Here is a 22,542-nt window from a genome sequence, read left to right on the forward strand (position 1 = left end):
CGCAGCCCGTTTATTAAACAACAAACATATAAACAAGAACTATATACATCAGAGCTGGGCGGCAAACGGGTCGCACATCACATCCCAATGAATGGGAAACTGGCGGGAAGGGAAGCCCAGAGATCATACTCCTAAATGCTTCCACACTTCCCGCCCCTGCTGAGGAGACGGGCACCGGCTGAGCCCCAAGGCCGCCCCCCAGCCCGTCTTCCTCCCGTGCTTGCTGGGGTGTCGGGCACCGGCTAAGCCCATGGCCGCCTAACGGCCCAACCCAACCCCACTCCCTGGGGTGTCGGGCAGCGGCCCCGCCTGCCGGCCCGCCAGCCTGCCCGCCCCACCCCCCGGCCCTCATAGGGCGCAAGCCTGGGAGCCCCAGCCGGAAGGCTCGTTCTCTCCCCAGATGTGCGACACCGTTGTAAACCATACGAGCTGCCCACCCTTGCAGCTCACCGCCCAAAGCGCCTCAAAGCCTGAGCCTGTCTCTATCTTAACCACCCGGCGAAGTGGTAAACTGAACTGACTGAAGCCACAAGTCCATGCCCCATTGGGACAGGCGGACGCCATCCGGCTGAAAAGGTCCATGGCGTCCCGGGTTGATTTCGAGTGTTCTGCCACCGCCCCACGAGGGAAAGCACCACCTTGGCTGACGCCTTATTGACTTTTCTGCAAGCCCTGTCCACTGCAAGAGGGATCCAGCTCCCGCTCCAATGGGCCCAGCTGCACCATCTCGAGACCAAAACCAAGGTCATATTAGGCCGGTGCCTGGCAAAGCTCCTGAGCGTGGCGGCCACCGCAAAAGCATGAGTCAAGGTCCGACCTGGCAGGGAGATCTTCCTCCACAAGGTGAATGACCAGGAGGTCCGGTGTAGCCAGCTGAAAAATGTATTCAATGACCGCCAGAAACCTCTAGCTCATGCCAAAGCATGCATGCCCCCCTGCCCCATCCAGGAAATTCTTACGTGCGCCCGAGTCCGAGATGCCGGCCCCATTCGGAATTGCAGGCGTAGTCCCGACTCTGTTGACAAGGCTGTGCTGCCCACGCACCCACGACCTGCCCGATAGACGGTCTGGCAAGCGTCCCTGGAGGCACTGAGGAGGGAAATCAACAAGGTCAGGTCGCAGGCGAATGTATGCCGAAAGGCCCCCGACCGCCACCTGCCCAAATTAGCGGATATCATCCGAGGGTCCTGCCTTTCTGCTGCCCATGGCCGTGGCGGCCCTATTCTGTGAAACGAGGTGCAGGCCGAACTCCGGCGGTAGCCCGCAAGAGCCAAGCATGCCCTGAACACCGCCAGCATTTGGAACCCGGTGAGGGGGACCCATCCTGCGTGCACCAAGAGCATGCCACCCACCCGAGGAAGGCCGTGCTGTAGCCACTCAATAAGGGGGCCAAGGGGCAGGTGGCGGTAAAGCCCGTAGGGCTGGCAGGGTGACAAGCCCAGCCCGGCCCTCTTGGTAGGTTTTTGAATGGGCCAGCCAAAGCGTAGACCATGTCCCCGACAGGGCGAAGGTGTTCCGCTTTGCAGCGGTGCTGGGAGGTCGGTCCCTGGTAGAGGCTGACCAGTTCCCCAGGCCTGAAAGCCCGTGTGGTGTGCCAGGTGGAAGCGTGGCGGCGAAAAGCAAGCGCTCATAGCGCGGCGCTTACACCTGCCTTAGTACCCCAGTGACGCCCTCAACACTTCCTTGGTGACTGGGCTTGGAGGTCCCTCTGTCTGGGTACCCACCGCTGCCACCCAGCCACTAGGCGGACTACAAGCATGCCTTGGTGGCGTCAGGAAAACCGAAACCTTGCGGTAGGTAAAGCGATGCCCGCCAGGTTACGCCCCATGGTGCACGGGTGCATCCCCTGCCCATGGAGCCAGACCAAATGCACCGAGGAGGCCAGTGTCCACCTTACCGCAGAAGCCGAGGCGCCCGAACGACGCCAGCGAAGCTCAGGAAATCAGCGCGACGGCTCCGTCATTATTGCCTGCACGTGGCGGTGCCAGCGAGTTCAAAACACCTGTGATGGCGTCACCGTTTGCCAAGGCTCCAGAAGGGACGCCCGGCACTATGCGCCGAGGAACGGCTCCACCGGGGGCCAGGCGCCGGAAAGCGATCCACCTGCTGGCCGAGATAAGGCATCAGCAATCTCATTCTGCAAATTACCTGGAACAAAAGCAGCTTTGAAAGAGATGTTATGAGTGAGGCAGGTAAGAACCAAATTGCGAACCAGGCATGACCGGTGCCGATTTGCTTTCGACTGTCTGTTTACCACACGCACCACCACTGCCTGGATTTGTCGCGCACAAAAAAGCACCCGTTTTGTTAAGCCAGAGGTGCGTGCCAAATGTGCACCGCCACCAGGATGGAAACAGCTCCAGAAGAAGTGAGATCCCTGGTGATGCCCTGCGGCGATTGCCACTCTGGGGGCCAGAGGCCTAAAGCTTCACTGACCCGGAAGAAGGGGTACACGAGAACCAAAAGCCCCAGAGGGGCATCAGAGTGCACCTGCAGCTCCAGGCCAGGTTCCAAAGCTGATTGCCACAGAGAGATGCGTTGAAGTTTTGGGATGAAGGACAACCAGACCTGTAGGTCTTCTTTTCATGCCAAGGAGACCCTGATGTGATGGTCAGGGGACTTGCAGCCCGACAAGGACCTGCGCCAGCCGGGGAGCAGAAAGCCCTGCCAGAGGCCACCACCCTGCAAAGCGAAATTGAGGTGGCGAAGAGTAAGGACTGGACCAGGCGCACCCTGCATTTCGGAGGAGGAGAACGGACTGGAGCAGGGCTGAAAAGGGCTGTAAAGCTTGTCAGCCGGGAGTGGCTTGAGCGATGCCTAGGACGTGTCCAGGTGAATACCCAGGTAGCTGAAAGGGCAGTGGCGGGCCCCTCCCGTCTTGTTGGGGAGCCAAGGGGACCCCCAGCGAAAGCGGCCAGGATACCATAAGAGAAGCCTGAAGGGCCGGCTCACACTTCGGGGTGCCCTGCTACTGCCGATAAACAAGAAATCATCAAGGTAATGGGTCTGCGCAAACTGGAGGGCACCCAGCTGCCTGGCAAGCCCATTCAAGAGGAAAGTGCTGAAAGATCTCCAGAAGTGACGCGCAGGCAAAGGAGCAGCCCATGGGCATGGCCCTTGTCCACATACCAATTTCCTTGGAGAGTGGATGCCCAGCAGCTCGAAGGTCAAAGGGGGAAATGGGCAGGAGGCGGAAGGCGGACTGAATGTCACACTTTACTAGGGATGCCCCGGACCGCCTGCCTGATGCAGAGGATGGCTTCGTCCAGGGTGGCGTGGCGGACCGGAGGAACAAACCTCTGGAGTCAATGAAATGATTCACGGAATGCCGCCCCAGGGTGAGAGAGGTGTTGAATTAAGCAGAAACTCCCGGGCTTCTCTTAGGCACGGCCGCCAATTGGGGAGACCACTGAGGTTGGGGAGAGGATTTTTGACTGAAAAGAGCCAGCAATCGCGGCCCGGCCTGGATTTCCTTGTTGAGCTTATCAGCCACCACTCCCAGGGGAGATTGCGGACAGATTTTAGATTGCTGGCTTGGTAAGCCCACTCCCTTGGGCCTAGCAAGTATGGGATCACGAGCCAGAAGAGAAACCATCCCCAGCAGGCGCGCAGCCCCTGTCTGGATAGCGCTGCAGCCAACCCTCCAACAGCACCCCCCACTTGAGCGGGTGTAGGAGGCCAGAGACTGCAGCTGAGCAAGCATCTCAGTGTTTTAAGCTTGAGGCGGGAGCACTGCCCTGGCCACAATACGGCATCTTTGTGGGGAGGGCCCGGCGCCGGGCGACCGGGCCTGCCGAAAGGGAGGGCGTCATGCGGCTTAAGGACAGCTGATCCTGCTGGCTGCGGGAACAAAAAAGGAGCAAGAGTGCTCATATCTACATTTTGGCGCTGGCAAAGCACAGCTGTTGAATTCCCAACACAACCCCTTGGCCCCCACCGCCCGGGTAGGCTCTGCCGAAGGTTTTGTAAGAACAGGAGGATCCGCCGCCCCTCCCATGGCGGGCTGGACCACGACCATCCAGGTTTGGTCGTGGATGAGGTCCCAACGGAACGAGGCACTTTGCGAGGCGTTCTTGCGGATGGCCTGCGTCGTAAGCTTGGTGGCCAGCGCGGTTTCCCCAGCCAGCGCCCGAGCCCGCAGCACATGGGCCATGTGAGCTGCCAGATGCCAAGGCCGCCAGGGAGATACGCTGCCCGATGAGGGGCCAGGAATTACGGTGAAGCCTTGCAGCCAGTTGCTAAAATTCCGCCGGCAGCTGCGCACGAGGGTCCTTCCGTTTTGTTGGCGCTTCCCGCCTCGACAAACCCAACTCCCCTCCCGCCCGCAGGAACTTAAAGATGTCCACGTTAATACCCATCCAAGCGCCCACAGCTCCCGGAGCTTCCTGGAGGAGGTGGGACCCGAGGCGGGTTACAGCGAGTGCGCCCTGAGGCGGGCCAGGGGATGGCGGCAGCGCTCAAGCGCGTGCGCATTTCAAGCCACAGAGGGCGAGCAGGCACTCTCTCCCCCCGCACCCAAAATTCCCCAGTAGCCTGCGGCGTCATCATCCCTCAGTAGACTCACCCGGCGACGAAGAGCTGGGGACCGCCTGGAGGAACGGGAACGCCCTGACGACCGCTTTCCTCCTCCTGCCCTCGCGCCCCGAGGGGCCGACGGACGCATCCACCGATGTGGACGCGCTAACCGGTGGCGAAAGGTGCAGCTCCTCCGCTGAGGCCCCCGCCGGCGCTGCACCGGCCGCCGCCGGCGCGGTGGGCTCAGGGCCCCCGACCCCCAAGGTGGGGCCCGACTCGCCAGCCGCTCCGCCGAGGACTTGTGAAAGATGCAACAGGGTGTCCGCCAGGTTGCGGACCAAAGCAGGATTGGTGCCCATATGGCCGACATGTTCGGGCCGGGAAGATGCCGGGCCGGCAGGACGGCGGGAGGGCCCCTCCTAAGGGAGACTGTCCCGCCATGCCGACCGGCCGTCCCCTGCCGATGGGAGACAAGCCCGAGCCCGCGGCCGCCCTCGCCGCTGCTCCGATACGCCCAACAACCGGGCCGTCGTCCGACGTCCCCGGGCCAGTCTGGGCCCGGACCCTGTTCAGCAGAGCACGCGCTCTGCCCGATGGCACCGCCGCCTCTGCAGCAGGCTCCCTGACTCTTGGCCCTTTTCGGGCTGCGAGACCGGCCCAGAAGAGGTGAAAGGAAAGAAAAGGTTGAAACGAGAGAAGCGAGGAGGGCCAGAGGAAGAAGGAAAATCAGCTAAGAAAGGAAAGGAAAGAAAAGGCCAGTCTCCTTCCAGGCCTTACAGCGGGCGTAAACACCACGACCACGCCTTGCTGGTTCTCGCCGCCGGGAAGGGCGCGGACCGGGGAAGGCGTCTAGATATACCCAGGCTCCTCCCGCCTTTTTCGGTGGGAGCCAATCATTGCACCCGGTTCTGCAGCTTGCCGCCAGGCCATGCATGCCCCTTATCTTGCTGCGTTGCTCACCACGGCAGCAATGGCTGCCCCTGGTTATTCAGGTGCATCTTATTTTTGAACATCTATAGAGAGATCTATAGTGATATTTTGTGTCCATCATATAGAGAGCAATTCGCGCCTAATAAATATTCGTTGTTAGTGGATGTAAAATCAAAGTAAGCTCTACTACCCATCCTATTCTGTTTTGGGTCTTTTTTTAATATAATGGGGCTGCTTTTGCTTTAAGGATTCTGGTCTTCTGAGCAAGTACCAATTGTAACAATCTCTCTGACTCCCTAGGTGAGGAATCTTCATCCAGCATGGTATAGTGGTTAAGAGCAGTGGACTCTAATCTGGAGAACTGGGTTTTATTCCCCACTCCTCCATGTGAGTGACAGACTCTTATCTAGTGAATTGGATTTGTTTCCCCACTTCTACACATGAAGCCTGCTGGGTAACCTTAGGCTATTTACAGTTCTCGCAGAACTCTCTCAGCCTCTCCTACCTCACCAGGTGTCTGTTACAGGGAGAGGAAAGGAAGAAATTTGTAAGTTGCTTCGAGACTCCTTTCAGGAAAGAAAAGTAGGGTATAAATCCAAACTCTTATTCTTTACCTCTTTATGCTAACTTCAACAAAATTGCAATTGCTGGCAGATTGAAATGCAAAGGGGGTGGGCAACTTGTTCTGAAAAAACTAGTAGTGCCACAGGCTATTCAGAACAATAGTATTCTGAACAAAAAAATAGTAGTCCCATTCAGAACAAAGCACACTACCTTTTGGGCTGGCTTTCAATAGAATCTTATTAGCTGGAGCAGATTAGTAGGAAAAATTGAACAATATTAATGTATGGAACAACTGTTTTGATTCTGCTTGCTAATAAATATGGGAAAAGAATCTTGCAGCAGCAAAAAAATTAAAAAGAAACAAAAAAGAAGAGAGAGAAAGAGAAAGAAAAAGATTGCAGACTGAAATTACTTAAAGAAACTAATAACGAAACATATCTCATTTGTATGGCTTCAGACAGAAAACAATAAAGGACTTAATAAACTGAATTTAGGATGTACTCACAGACAGGTGAACTGCTTCAATCTTGTTTTCAACTTCTCTACAAGAAAAGAGGAGGATAATTTCTTTTTGCCTTCGTACAACACAAAAACACATTTCAAAGGAGAAGTCCCTGCTGGTTCTAAGCATCATCCATTTATATTCTAATATCTATTCACAGTCTCATTAAAAAATTTTTTTAAAAAACACCCTGTCCACAGCAATGATGGTTCTAGCACACATGGTAAACATTGGGAGGTCTTCCTCCTCAGATTGGTCAAAATCTCTAATACTTAAACTGCCATAAAACAAAGTGGACAAAATCACAAGCAAATTTAAAGTTCAGTTAAACTACAGGAACTGTACAGTAAACACTGGCTATGAAGGGAAGCAAGGAAGTATACTGATAATTCAGTTAGTTCTGTGTTTTCTGTCTCTGATAGCTGACAGTAAATCCTATTAAACAGCATGCAACTTAAAATGCATTGTAATACATGTAATTAACACTTCTTACAAATGGATCTAGGTAAATTACCAGATGGGCTGTGCAATAGGTGGAGGAGGAAGGCTTGGATTTGTATACCACCTTTCTCTTCTGTAAGGAGACTCAAGGTGGCTTACAAACTCCTTTCCCTTCCTCTCCTCACAACAGACACCTTGTGAGGTAGGTGGGGCTGAGAGAGTTTCCAAAGAACTGTGACTAATCCAAGGTTACCCAGTTGGCTAGGCACTACTCATTCAATCATCTTGCTCTCCTGGGTCCAGAGTAGATTTCTTCAAGCGTGAATGCAGTTAAGAGGCCAAAATAGTTTGTGATGAGAAAGACCTCTGCCTGAGACCCTGTTCACAGTCAATGCAGCCTCAGTGAAAGGAAACTTCATGTTTTTGTATATTCACTATTGCCACATCTCCTCTACTTGGAGGATTGTAAAAAGGATTACTGAGATAATGGATGTAAAATGCTCCGAATGCCCCCTAACTGTTGAATAAATGCAAAGTCTTAATTATCCCTGGAGAATTTAAAGTATGAATCTGGCACTTACTCTGAATGGCTTCTTTTTTCTGAGAAAACTCTTAGGATGAACTCTCCCTCTTGGTGAGGATCAAATGTGGACGGGATAATTACGTACTCATTTGGAGGCAGCCGGAAGCGTTCAGCAATTTCTCGCATGTTTATATATGTTTTGCACTTGACTTTGGAGGCATTGTAGAGAAAAAAGTCCTTCTGTAAATGCTTCTTGTCACCCTGCATCTATAAATTAAAAGTAATTGCTAGCAAAATTCTACAACTTTCACAGAAACATTAAACCACAAGTATACATACAACAATGATTAGAAGTCCCTTATTCCAAAAACATTAAACTTACTGCATGGCAAACGTTAAAAGAGAATTGGTATCAGTTTTTATATAGATGGTATATAACTCCCAAAGTTATTAAGAAGATGAGTAAACATAGCGATGGTCTTTGTTGGAGATGTCAAGAAGAGGTTGGGTCTTTCACCTGTGGTGGACTTGTAAAAAAAATCAAGTAGTATTGAATAGATGTATGAAAATTCAAAAAATACTTAAACAAAAATTTCCTTTCATTGCTAAAGCTGTGCTATTGGGCTTTTTGCCTAAAAATCTTCCAGAGAAGCTTAATGAACTATGTTGGCACTTATTAACAGCTGCAAGGGTAATAGTTGCATCCTGTTGGAAAATGAAAGAGATCTTAACACAGGACACAGGCCTGGTGGAATAGCTCTGTCTTATAGGCTCTGCAAAATTATGCCAAGTCCAGTAGAACCCGAGTCTCACTTGACAGAGCATTCCACTAGCCAGAGCTGAAAAAACCCTGGTCAAGGACAGCTAGACAGTTTTCAGAATAGAGACCACCAGTAAGTTGTTACTCACAGAGCATAAAGCACTTTGGGGAATGTATTGGTAGAAGTGGTCCCACAGATACAAAGCCCCCAAATGATTTACGGCTTTCAAGGTTACCACTGAAAACTTGAACCTTACTTGGCACAGTGCAGCTGATGGAGCATTGGCTGGATATGTGCTTGCAATGGAGTCCCTGTAAGGACTCAAGCAGCCACATTTTGCACCAGCTGGAGCTTCTGGAACTGTCCCGAGGACAGTCCCTGCATAGAACGAGTTACAGTAGCTTAACCTGGAGGTGACTATTGCATGGATCACTGCGACTAAGTCGATTTGGGACAGATAAGGTGCCAGTAGCCTTCTCTTGTGAAGACAGTAAAATGTCAGCCAGGCTACACTTGTTACCTGAGCCTCTATAAATAATTAGAAAATAATTCACAAAAAAGAATAAATCCCAATAAAGAAAAAAACACTGGAATTTGCTCCTGAGGCAAATAACATTCCTCCACAGTCTTTTTGGGGACAGGGAGAAGAAGAAGTGTGAAGCTATTTTCCTCTTTACATTGCAGTCACTATCTGAATTAGGGCCCCACACACTTTGGGAATGAATGATCTGCAACATAACATATGGCTGTTGATATAAGAGTCAGGTTGGAGGAGACCAGGTGTGACTCACAAAAAGTAATCTTTTCTAGCTTCTACTTAACAAAATTAGTGATTAATATCACATTAGTGGGAAAAGATGTAGGGGAAAGATGCTTCTGAAGGTACAGCCCTACAAACAGGTTAATTGACTAATGTCCATTCATGCTCATTCTTTGTGGTGGTTCTCACATTATGGAATGGTCTGTCTGAGGCTATCAGGAAGGCCCCCTACTTCTATCATTTTGCAAAATGTGCAAAACAGTAACATTCAAAAGGGCATTCTTATATCAGAGCAATGGTATAACAGATGAGCCCAGGAGACTGGGTATATTGTAATGTTTATTATACTTATCATTCCCTTTCCGCACAATTCAATGTCAGTACAATGTCTTCTAACTTTGTACCAATATTTTCAGTATCCATTTTTTCAGTAGGCAGTTTTGTTGTGTTAAGTAGGTTTTTTGCCTATGCTGCATATTTTGTGCCTTAGATTATTTAAAAAGTTTTTTGCTTGCATTGTTTTCCAGCCTTTTGGTCCTGGCCCATTACGTTAGTTTGTTTATTAAAGACCTTTGCTGCTTGAATTTGCTTTGCATTTTTTATAATCCATCTTCAGACTTACCGTATATACTCGTGTATAAGTCGACCCGCATAAAAGTCAAGGCACCTAATTTTACCACAAAAAACTGGGAAAACTTATTGACTCGCGTATAAGTCGAGGGTGGGAAATGCAGCAGCTGCTGGTAAATTTCAAAAATAAAAATAGATGCCAATAAAATTACATCAATTGAGGCATCAGTAGGTTAAATGTTTTTGAATATTTATTTCAAAGAAAAACAGTAAACTGGCTCTGTAAGTGGAAAAGAGGGTCAACAAGAACAATATGGTATTGACAATAACTTTATAAGTACAAAAACCTTAGCTCAACCAGCAACCAAGCTAAAACACAAGAGTTAAAATCCTTCAAAACTGGATTCCTCATCATCATCTGTATGTCCAAATGTAACCCAACTTAGATTTTAAGGGGGATATTATCAGAAATGGAAAATCTACTATTAGCTTCCATTGTAAACAATGGGGGATGGGGCATCCCCTTTGGGGGTCAATAACTTTGGATCCCCTGACCCAAACTTCACCAAACCTGGCTGGTATTATAAAGAGACTCTCCTGATGAGACCAGCCAGGTTTGGTGAAGTTTGGTTCAGAGGGCCCAAAGTTATGGACCCTTAAAAGGGTAGCCCCATCTACTAATAGCTCCCATTGAAAACAATGGGGAATGGGGGCACCTCCTTTGGGGGTCCATAACTTTGGACCCCCTGAACCAAACTTTATCAAACTTGGCCTGTATCATCAAGAGAGTCTTCTGAGGGTACCCTGAAATTTTGGTGCCTCTAGCATAAAAACTGCGCCCCCTGCTGGCCGGCAAAGTAAAAACACAAAAAAATTAATGACCCGCGTATAAGTCGAGGAGAGCTTTTTCAGCATTAAAAATGTGCTGAAAAATTCGACTTATACATGAGTATATACGGTAGTTAGTTTGGGCTATAAATGAAATTGTTATTGGCTTTTTCTGCACAGCACAAATAAAACATCTTGCAGACATTGTAAAAAACACCCCTGTTTTTGCTTTTTTTGTGTGTGCATAGAAAAATTAAGTGTATCAGCCAAAAACAGTTCTTTTATCTGACATTTCGTGCCACTTCAGGGATCCTACATGCTGCCTGCCATTTCCAGCGTTTTAAGAAAAAGGTTGTTAGTTTAGCATTTTTTGGGAAAAAACCATTTTGAGCACAAAGAAAACATTTCCAGAATGTTCTAGGGAAAAAAACCTGTTTAGAATTCTACCCCAAAACACTTTTATTTTTATCCTGAAAATGTTTTATTTGTGCATGCAGAAATAGCCATTGTTATTAATCACCACCATAACTTCAGATTTCTTCATGTTCTGATAGTTTCAGTCCAACTGTAATAGCATTTTTCCATGGGGTCCCCCTAACCTAGTATTTCCTATAACATATGGTTCCCTAGCAGTGCCACAGTATTTTTATGTGTGCTATTAAATATTACTTTGTTGCACATAACTAAATGCATGGCTCAGAACACCATGCATAGGAAAGATTCAGTCTTATAAAATATGGCAACGGCATAGGCAAAGAATTGGGCAAGGTTTTGCACTTATGCAGAGTCACAGAAAAGAGACATAATGAAATAATACCAAATGGTTGATGTGGACAAGCACAAAAGCAGAAATATCTGAGAATGTTATATCAAAGCATCAACTCTTCCACCTCCATTCTGTCCATACCTCTTTGGGTACCTTGGAGCAAAAATAAGGTAGAAATATCATTAGAAATGAGACAAATAATGTCTTACTACACATTTATTTACAGCCAACACCCACAAACAATAGTCCTTCTAATTGTAGAATTCTGCACAGTTCCCTACCACTGAGTGGCACAGGGCTGCCTGCAACAGCTCCCCCTGCCAGTGGCTACCTGATCTGGGCAGCACCAATACGGTGACCACGCAGCTGCACAACCTACAGGGAACATCGCCCACAAACACAATGTCTTAATTAAGCAATTGTTCCAAGAGCCAGCATTTCTATTTCTTCGAAGCTAAAGCAATATAAATGTGTTCACTGCTTATGGGGAAAAAGTTTTGAAGAATCTCATGCCAGGTTAAATGTTTGCTTAAAAGCAATAGCAACAGTCTTCATTTTAACACATGGCTGCATAGTTATTTGTTGCCCATGAGGGATATATCATTATAGTCTCAAATTTAATCAGTTTAACAGTTGATGAGGCAGTTGAGTAGGATAACATAGTGGCTTAAGAATAGTAGTACCTCATAGATGGCAAAGCCAATAGTGAGAAGGTTAATGCCTAGCTTGCGTTCTTTCCTTCTGTTTTTCTGCATCAGCGCAACTAGAAAACTACATACAACTTCATCATCTTCTGGGTCATCATCTTCTTCCAGGAGTCTCAAGCGATACTGAGGATTTGTCCAAAATGTGTCTGCAAATAAACCCAAAATCTATACTGTCAGGGTCTATGGGAATTCCTCTTTGTCACAAATGTTTTAGGAAAAGATCAAAGGCAATAATGTATGCGTTGTTAGATATTTCAGCAGCTAAGATGGAAGAAAGGCATATGTTGTTGAGAGCTATTTTCTACCAGAATAACATCATGCTTGGTGTTAGTTCTAGAACATTGGGCGTCATCCATTCCTTTTACGGCCCAATCCAGATTGTGGGGGGGGGGCAGAATCTACTTGCAGAGTTAGTGTGGGGCTGCGCTGATGCATTTGTCCACTCCACTGGACCAAGAGATACTTGCATCAGCAGAGGGGGCAAAGGTGCCAGTGGCTAGCTGACCCTCAGTTCAGTGGCAGTGAAAGCCAGAAGTTTGGGCCACCGTAGAGCTGTGTTAACATCCCAATCAGATGCCAATGCAGGGAGTGGGTGGACTGGAAGTGTAGCCAGTGTTAGTTGGCTGGAGAATGGAAGTGGGTTAGTCGACTCAGCAGATCACTAGACACACTGGAGTGAAAGCAGGAGATGTGATACCAGGTGGAGCCTGTAAATGTCAATGCAGATTTAATGCTAGCAGTACTGACCCTCTTACTGAGAAACATCTTAACTGACCAGTTGGTGGTAGTGTAGCTATCCAGAAAGAAGCAAGGAATCTCTCCATGAGTTGGGTGGGCTTGGGAGAGTGGCGCACTTCCAGATGGAGGCTCTGGACAGCCTCTGGGTTGTGAACTCTCAGAGGGCCCAAAACAGAACTGGATTGCTGGTCAGCAGGGTGTTCTGTAAGTTTCCCCAAAGTCTTAAATTTGACTGCAGCAGTGACTCTGAGATTTCTATGGCCCTTTCCACACAGGAGCGGAAACGAGCCGGTGGAGGCTCAGGGACCGTTTGCACGCTAGCATGCGAGCGGCCCCCACTGCCCCGCAGTGCAGAGCCGCCTCTCGGTCAGCCCCCTCCACTCATTGTCATGGCCAGCATCACTCTGGAGGGCTGAGGGGCCGACCCATGCTGCCCTCTGACCCCCAGGGGTTGGAGGGCAGCATGGGTGGGTCCCTGCAGTCCTCCAGAGCAACACTGGACATGACGGTGAGTGGAGGCGACGGGGAAAGCAGCGTCTTCCCAACAGTGCGGTTCACACCACGCCGGTGGGAAGATGCTGCTTTGCAAAAACCTCGCTTGTTTAGTGAGGTTAAAAGTGGCGGCTTCACACTGCTTTCAGGCGGCCAGGTTGGCACTGCTGCATGCCATTTTTGCTGTCCCTGGGCTGCTGTATATTGCCCGTGCGGAAAGGGCCTATGAGATACAAATGCTATCTTTCTTTTTTCTGATGTAAGATCATTTCAAGGAAATATTGTGAGGAAGAGTTAAAAAAACCCTCCTAATACAGGTTCTCTGATCAAATTCATGCCCCCAAAATAGCTTTTACAAGCAAAAATGATGGGAGATTTGATTATGGATCTTTTCACATTGGTTTGTACTCTTAGATAAGACCTAAAAGTCTGACGATTTGTTCTTCTACCATGTGGTAAATGATTCCAGAAGAAAATGTATGTTTCAGGATGGTAGGCATGGCACACAGAATATGGCAGAATCTTCAAGTCCTGTATTTTACTTACCTGGAAAATTACGACAACCACCTGCAGTGCATCCTCGTACCCACCGCCCTTCTGTGACTGAAACTGTCCATGTTTGAAGTTTATCAGCTTCCAGAGTATCAGGTGTGAGATTACATATCTCAAGCTTTGTGAAGTACCTCATAAAATCTTCAAATGATATCCTAGAGAGATGGTGAGAACACTGATACTGTGATATTTATCTATTTATTTATTTAATTAATTTACTTTATATGTAGTTCTCCTTTCTTGCTGAGATTCAAGATGGATCACAAAATTTAGCAGTACAATAGAAACAGTATTATAAAAGTTGTAGTACTGGGATACAAAGTTAGAAAACAATACAATACATGTTCTGGTTCTGGTTATGTGTCCATTTTCAACAGGACCCTTCAAGCTATTTATATCTAATGATAACAGAATCCAAATTTTCCAACTGGCTATCATTAATTACAAACAAAATTGAGGAAATTGGCATTTCTATTGAATCCTTGGGTATGTTCTCCCACGCTTAAGCCTATAATAGTTTGAAAAATAGATTACTAGGAACAGAATCTCAAAACCTATTTGCAGCGGCATCTAAAACATGTTCACCCCTTAGCTCCTCGATGCCATTTAAATAGGGATGCATAACAGATTATATATGCATAATGCTGAACCCTAGCCTGAGGAAAGCTATATCATTGGCTAGGTTCAATGTTCTGCCTTCTGCTATATGGTAGATTTTTTAAAAAAGAGGGTGTGAAGAGATTCTGCTCCTGTAACTCAATCAGCTGGAAACTTTAACCCATTCCCTCTTCTATTGCACTAAATATGAGAGAATTATGGGAAAATATACAAATGCTCTTCCCTTGAACTGTGACAGGATTCCAGATACTCAAAAGATCTTATACTTGCTAAATAACCCTGATCTTGTAGTTTGTGAATTGGTGGCCAAGTTTTTACTAGAAATTACACCCAAAAGGATAGTTCTGTTTTTTAACTTTGTTGTGTCACTCTGTTATTAAGAGAATCTGGTTTTTGCTTCCCCCACCCCCGTGTATTTTACCTGTATCATCTTATATGCCAATAAAGGCTTGGTGCTATGCTATGCAATACAATACAATACAATACAATACAATACAATACAATACAATACAATACAATACAATACAATACAATAAAACAGAATAACACAAAAGAAATGCAATATACACAAATTAAAAAACTGGATTACATGAATCAAAAAACAATGCAGCAAAAACAAGAAATGCACACAAAAACCAGTATCATAAACTACACCCATTTTCCCTTAGCAAAAGCATCTTTTTGAACAATTAGTCTGGGACCTGCAGGACTGCTTCTCTTGTTATGCCTCCAGGAGAGCACTGCACGCAACTGATTATAACTGGATGGTGGTCCCTGGTCTTCCACCAGAGGCAGTCCCTTTTTGGCTCTGGTCCTAGCCTGGTGGAACTCTCTGTCAAATGAGATACACGTCCTGTAAGATTTGGCTCAATTTTGCAGGGCTTGTAAGACTGAGATGTCCCGCTAGGCCTATGATTGAGACAGTGATGGCTACATTTTAGCTGGCCTCCTTATCACTATCTTATTTGTTTCTTCAGTTGTTTGGTTTGTAGTTGTTGGGTTGTTTGGTTTGTAGTTTTGCCTTCTTTATTGTTTCCCTCCCTCACTGATTGGTGTCCAAGTTTGATAGGGCACCTCTAAAGAAAGAATCTGAGCAAACAATCCCACAAGTGAAGAAGGGAGATTGAATTACACATGTATAGAAGGAGACACAGGAACAGTTTGCTCTCTCTCTCTCTCCCCTCTCTCTCTCTTTCTCTCTCTTTCAGGAGGCGGTTATACAAAAATGATCTGTCAGCAGAAGATGCAATGAAGGAGTGTATAAAAGGGATATATATTTGGAAGTTCACATCTGAACACTGGGAACCATTATAATATATAAAAAATCCAAACTTCACATACACGCTACAGGGGTCAGTGCTATCAGTCACAGACCAGGAAAGGGATTTAGGCGTCTTAGTTGATAGTTCCATGGGAACGTCAACTCAATGCATGGCAGCTGTAAAAAAGGCAAACTCTATACTGGGGATAATTAGGAAAGGAATTGAGAATAAAACTGCAAAGATTGTCATGCCCTTATATAAAGCAGTGGTGCGACCGCACTTGGAGTACTGTGTCCAGTTCTGGTCGCCGCATCTCAAAAAGGATATTGAGGAGATAGAAAAAGTGCAGAGAAGGGCAACAAGGATGATTGAGGGACTGGAGCACCTTCCCTATGAGGAGAGGCTGAAGCGTTTGGGACTCTTTAGTTTGGAGAGGAGGCGGCTGAGGGGGGATATGATTGAAGTCTACAAAATTATGCATGGGGTAGAAAATGTTGACAGAGAGAAATTTTTCTCTCTTTCTCACAATACTAGAACCAGGGGCATTCATTGAAAATGCTGGGGGGAAAGAATTAGGACTAATAAAGGAAACACTTCTTCCATAGCGATGTGATTGGTGTTTGGAATATGCTGCCACAGGAGGTGGTGATGGCCACTAACCTGGATAGCTTTAAAAGGGGCTTGGACAGATTTATGGAGGAGAAGTCGATTCATGGCTACCAATCTTGATACTCCTTGATCTGAGATTGCAAATGCCTTAACAGACCAGGTGATCGGGAGCTACAGCCGCAGAAGGCCATTGCGTTCACATCCTACATGTGAGCTCCCAAAGGCACCTGGTGGGCCACTGCGAGCAGCAGAGAGCTGGACTAGATGGACTTTGGTCTGATCCAGCTGGCTTGTTCTTATGTTCTTATGTTCTTAATTCAAAAAATATTGTGAGCCATAAAGAAATTGAAAAAAAAGACAAAGTATGGACCTTCAACAAAATATTGGATGGACCTTCAACAAAATATTGTAAATGCTTGGAAGAGAACTTAATATAACCTCTGTAAAAAGTCATTAAATAAGTAAAGAAAAAGTATTGCTATCATTGTGGCAAGAAGTTCATATAACAATAATTCACAAAGATGGTCATGACCCATCATTGCTACAGTCTTATAGACTCATTTCACTGTTAGTGTATTCTATACTGTTCACTTCAATAATGGTGAAGAAATAAACAAAATGTATTTACAAAATTAATTCATGAGGATAAGACAGGCTTTGTACCAAAAAGATATATGAAGGATACTGTCAGTTTTGTAGTTAATGCAATAGAATTTGAGAAAAAAAGAAAAAATATATTTTTAAATAAAGAAAAAGCATTTGATAATATAGCTTGGTCTTTTTTAGGGAAAATGCTTGGAAATTGTGGCTCAGGATGAACTGGATACAAAATATTTACACAAAGCAACATGCATTGATTTTAATAAATTGAGTCATAACCGATGGATTGCAAATTGAAAAAGGAACATGTCAAGGATGTCCATTACTACTCTTACTCATCCTTGTACTAGAAGTACTGGCTACTAAGATCACTGAGGCTCATTCCGCACATGCACAATAATGCACTTTCAAATTGCTTTCAATGCTCTTTGAAGCTGTGCGGAATGGCAAAATCCACTTGCAAACAGTTGTGAAAGTGGTTTGAAAACGCATTATTTTGTGTGTGCGGAAGGGGCCATAGATTCTAGAATTAAAGAAATGAAATAGGATGGAGAAGACTTTAAAATGAAAAGCTACATTGATTGCATGGTACTGATGATTTCAAACCCACAACTGTCAATGCAGTATATAATGGAACTAATTGAAAAATTCTGATTTTTGAGGGACTGTGAAATTAATAGGAAAACAACAAATTTGTAAAACATTCTTAACAAAGCAGGAAAAAAGATATTAGTAGGATTACAAGTTGCAACATGACCTTTTCAAAAATATTTTTTCTTTAAATCTGGGGCTTTTCTCAGGTTTGCAAAAGTTCTGTCTTGTTTGTTTATGGTTCCAATCTCTGGATTAATGGATATTCAGATAAGGCTACATAGAGATGGATGTTCAGATAAGGCTACATAGAGAATTAGATATATTAAATATAATGACAGAATTATGAAATTATAATTTTACTAGGAGTAAAGCCCGTTGCAGGGTAAGCAACACAGAGGGCCTAAATAGGGCAGGGGGTGAGGGCAGGCAGGGGACTGATTAGTTGGGCAGTTGGCTTGCTGGGGATGGGGGGAGACCAGAGGGCTTGCAAGGGGTGGAGGAAGGTGGGGAGGGCTTTCTCAGCCCATGGATCCTCTGATCCACGAGCAGGGAAGCTTGCTGGGAGTGCAGGGAGGGAAGCAGGGAGAGCTTGCTCAGCCCGTGGATCCTTTGTTATGTGGCATTCATTTGATGATGATGATGAAGAAGAAGAGTTTGGATTTATATCCCCCCTTTCTCTCCTGCAGGAGACTCAGAGGGGCTTACAATCTCCTTGCCCTTCCCCCCTCACAACAAACACCCTGTGAGGGGGGTGGGGCTGAGAGAGCTCTGAAAAGCTGTGACTAGCCCAAGGTCACCCAGCTGGCGTGTGTGGAAGTGTACAGGCTAATCTGAATTCCCCAGATAAGCCTCCACAGCTCAGGCAGCAGAGCTGGGAATCAAACCTGGTTCCTCCAGATTAGATACACGAGCTCTTAACCTCCTACGCCACTGCTGCTCCTGATGACTTATTTTGATAGACAATGTGGATTAGTTTAAGAAATTTGTTAAGTGTAACAGACTAGGTACTAGATTATGGGTCTGTACTGAAGTTCAGATACATAATTTTTATAAAGGATTGCATGATTTTCTCCACAAGCAAAAAACTGATATATTTACCAGAATTCCCCATCTTCTGCAATCTTATGCTGCAAACGAATCTTCTCTGATTTGTCAATTAGGTCCCACTCGTTAGAACTGCAACAAAATTAAGACTTTTTTCAGTAAAAAATTCTTTAAAATGCCTCAGTTATTGCTCAATTAATGATCAATTAATGGAGGCAACAAAGATGGTGAGGGGCCTAGAGACCAGTACCCACGAGGAAAGGTTGAAGGAGCTCAGTGAATTCAGCCTGGAGAGGAGATGACTGAGAGGTGATATGATAGCCATCTTCCAGCACTTCAAAGGCTGTCCTGTAGAAGGTAGTGTGGAGTTGTTTTCTGTTGCCTCAGAAGGTCAGACCAGAACTGACAGGTTAAAATTAAATCAAAAGAGTTTTTGGCTAAACATTAGGAAGAACTTGCTGACAGAGCAGTTCCTCAGTGAAACAGGCTTCCTCAGGAGGTGTTGGCTTCCTCTCATTTGGAAGTTTTTGAGCAGAAGCTATATAGTCATCTGATAGCAAAATTGATTCTGTAAATTGAGGCATATCATGAGAGGGAGGGAAAGAAGAGTTGTGTCAGTACTTGGCCCTTATGCCCAGGGTAATACTGATTGCCACTCTGAGGTCAGGAAGCAATTTTCCTCCAGGCCAGATTGGCCAGGAATACTGAAGGTTTTTGCCATCTTCGGGGTATACAGTAGGGGTCGCTAGGAGTGTGGGGAAGGGAGGTAGTTGTCAATTTCTTGCATTGTGCAGGAGGTTGAACTATATGACCCTATAGGTTCCTTCCAACTCTGTGATTCTATAAATGAAAGTTGTACCCATTTTCAGTTCTACAAATGGTTGTTTTTCCCTTTCCTTCTTCAGATGCAGAAAAGTTATACCTTTCTATTTAGACCTACATGCAAAATGTATTTGGTGCACAGTGAAAGTGCTGCAAATTATCATTCTAGTTTTTTTAATGAAGACATTCAAGATCAGTGATCCCAGAGCAGACCCTGACAGGACTGCAGATTGCTGGTTGGTTTAAGCCTCAAGATATGCAGCCAGGGCAGGAGTCTTTTGGAGTCTCTTTCATCTAAAATTCCCTCCACCCAAGGCCAGGATTCCTTGCTGGACTCTTCAAGGGAAGGTGCACATGGCATCCCTAGATGAGTCTGTGGACTGAGTGTGTGAATTGCCTCTCCTGGATAGGGGGCACAGAGACAAATTTGTGTCGTTGCTCTGGATCCTAGACAAAAGACCCCTTCAGAGCTTCCAAAGGGTTCCAATAGAAGTATAAATGCTGAAAACGGCACCAAGTGCAAGCACAACAGCTGGCCTGCCCCTGGGCACCACTTGAGTAGGTCACGGGGCACATTGGGTGAGATGCCCCTCTCCCTCTCAACTATGCCCTGCCTGGGGACTCCATGGGGAGTTCAAGGGCAGGCAAATAGTTGAACTGGCAAGTGCTTATCTGGACTTGCCCCATCCAGAACTTCACATGGAGTTTGGGAACAGGGTGTGTCTATTTGATGCTGGGCTTGGCTTGGCCCTGAGTTTCTATTGTTGGTTCCATCCCCCAAGCTCCACCTCTGTTTATAGGATGAAGCCATCAGTATAAAGCTGGAGCTGATTGGCCCACCTACTCAGTTTGATACTGGACTCAAGGTGGCTGGGGTGAGCTTTAAACTGCAGGATTGAAGCCTGCAGTTTAAAGCTGGACCTGGTCAAGTTGAGCCCAGTGATGAACAAGCCCATCCTGCTTCTGTTCAGGGTGGGACAAAACCAGATAAATGCTGACAAGTCATTGTTCAACTGCATGCTTGCCCCCCAACTCCACTGCACCCCTCCATGTGGTGCTTGGGGCTCTATTGCCTTTGTGTGCCCCCCTGTTATGCCACAAGTCTTTTGCATACTTAGAAAAACATCTTCTAGTTTAAAGAATCTTCTCCCTTCCAAAGAACACTAATTTCTACATTTTATACCACAACACAAACAGAATCAGAGTCTTGTTAGGCACATTTGCAGATGTATTCATAGCAAAGCAAAACTATTTTCAACTAGTAAGTGTCCAATTATTAATTGTTTTGCACTCACTTGTCACTCCAAGCTCCATTCCACTCTACTTGCCCCCAAGGATTTCTTAGCCGCACCAGGTTTATCTTTTTCCCTTTCAAAGTAGTCTTGGAAGAGGAAAAACATAACATTAATCCAATAGAATTGCTTGGCAAGCATCCTCTTAAAGATGATAGCATAACTCAGAATGCACACTAGCCTTGATTTTGTTCAGCCTCACAAGCTTTCTGTTGCTAAAAGTGCTTTATTTGCATCTCTGATCCTGACTGATACCACCATATCTCTATTCCTTTTTTCCCCTAAAGAAATTGCTTATTGTGTATTGTACAAGACAATATTTTGTTGAATCCTAGCAACATTGATTTATGGCCATACCTTTATTCAGAAATTTTCCAACCTGTCTTTCTTCTACTAGCAAAATTGAAGCCTGTGAGAGTTTTATGGATAGTTGTTTGCATGTTCCCCTCCTCCCCCCCACCCCCCAGCTAAGCTTGGTTCATTTTACATTTGCCCAGCAGTCTATTAATAGTTGCTCATGACAGTAGCAAAATAAAATGAAAATATAAAATTAAATTAAAAATTAAAAAGAGAGATTCCGTGCAGAACCTGATGAACATTGTGCATTTCTCATTTGCGCAGTAGTCTACTGGTAGGACCATGTTGCCCGCCCCCGCCCCCACCCCAGCCAGGGTTCCTTAGCCTTGGAAGGTAAGGCAGGCAACTGGTTGCAGTTGGCCTTGTGCCAAGGCCCACATGAGGTATACAGACAGTTGTTCATGTGTTGCCTCCCCTTCAGCCAGGTCTTGTACATTTCACATTTGCCTAGTGGTCTATTGGCAGCATTGATCATTTTACATTTAAAACAAAAGACATGATTCCCTGTGGTGCCCCAGCAAACAGGCAATGGCAGCAAAATGGTGGTTGCAGGAAAATGATGACAGCAAGGGGACTGGGCAGTAAAATGGGAGGAGAGTGGGAGGATGAAAGGGAGAAACAACTCCTTTGTGGGAGGGTAAGAGGCAGGGAGGGTGGGTCCGTGGGAGAAAAAATCCGAAGAAGGCCTGGTGCAAGGTTTTTTACTTTGCTTTCTCTGCAAAGGGGAAAAAAGGTCAGAGTTTCCCTGCATTCTGAAGATGTGGGGATTCCCTTTCAAGAAGCACGGTCACTTTGGAACAGTTGAATAATTGAAAATCTAAACCAGAAAATATATTGACTCAGTTGCATAATTGAAAATCTAACCCGAAGGAGACGTTCCATGCACAACTGGCCACTGATTCGATATTTACCTCATCCACTGCTGTCACTGAGTAGGCATGACTTTTAACAAGTCCATTAGCCAAGCGCGTCTCAAACAGCATTGGAACAATTGTCTGTAAAATACAATGAATATATAGTAGTAGCTGTATTTTCTGAGTTTTTAAAAGGGCAGCTTTTACATCTGCTTTTCAATGTGTTTTGTTCTCATTCATGCTCTCCCTGGTAAACTGTTCCCCAGATATTCAGATTGGAGCAGTCATTTAATGTTTATGATATGAACAGTAACATTGTCATAGGCAGTGATAAAAGGTTAAGTAGAGGTCACCTAAGAATAGCCGACACAAGGATGAAGTGCAACAGTCATTTCCAATCACTGAGTTACAAATGTTCTTTCCCTGTATACTGGCCTGCTCACATCCTACTAGACATGCCAAGTGTAATCCTAAATTGTTTCAGACTACTTTCTTTGGGGTCCAGCCAAGCAAACAATTTCCTGTGGCATGACATCTATCTCTCCATCCTGTCTGGTCCTCTCTTTAATCTTTCCAGCATCACAGGGTACTTCCTGCTTCTTCTGGGGGCATGCCCCCACACAAACCAACTCTGACCCTTTCAGCTTCTGGTCAGCCAGACTTGCCCCAACAGGTTCAACCTTCCCATTCCCCTCTGGATCCTCCTGCCCATGAACCCAGATAGGGTTGACCTGGGCTGTCCCAGTGCCTCCTGTTCATAGCTTCCATGGTATCCACATAGATGGGCACAGCGTTGTAGGTCCCAAATGCTATGAACTTTCACAAATACCAGTGCAATGAG

The 22,542-nt window shown here is 46.1% G+C and overlaps 1 protein-coding gene across 2 annotated transcripts in view; it reads right to left on the reverse strand.

The window, feature by feature from the left end:
* Positions 1 to 22,542, reverse strand: part of CAPN3 (calpain 3) — a 51,544-nt gene that overhangs the window by 20,368 nt on the left and 8,634 nt on the right. For both annotated transcript variants that reach the window (XM_048486337.1, XM_048486336.1), the window contains exons 7-14: positions 21,759 to 21,842; positions 20,494 to 20,579; positions 18,431 to 18,508; positions 13,644 to 13,804; positions 11,844 to 12,013; positions 11,302 to 11,313; positions 7,534 to 7,742; positions 6,515 to 6,551 (exon numbers count right to left, since the gene is read on the reverse strand). In XM_048486337.1, coding sequence (XP_048342294.1) covers positions 6,515 to 6,551; positions 7,534 to 7,742; positions 11,302 to 11,313; positions 11,844 to 12,013; positions 13,644 to 13,804; positions 18,431 to 18,508; positions 20,494 to 20,579; positions 21,759 to 21,842 — 837 coding nt within the window. The remainder of the gene's footprint in view (positions 1 to 6,514; positions 6,552 to 7,533; positions 7,743 to 11,301; positions 11,314 to 11,843; positions 12,014 to 13,643; positions 13,805 to 18,430; positions 18,509 to 20,493; positions 20,580 to 21,758; positions 21,843 to 22,542) is intronic.

The sequence above is a fragment of the Sphaerodactylus townsendi genome, linkage group LG02 (genome assembly GCF_021028975.2).
Source record: "Sphaerodactylus townsendi isolate TG3544 linkage group LG02, MPM_Stown_v2.3, whole genome shotgun sequence".
Taxonomy (NCBI): Eukaryota; Metazoa; Chordata; class Lepidosauria; order Squamata; family Sphaerodactylidae; genus Sphaerodactylus; species Sphaerodactylus townsendi.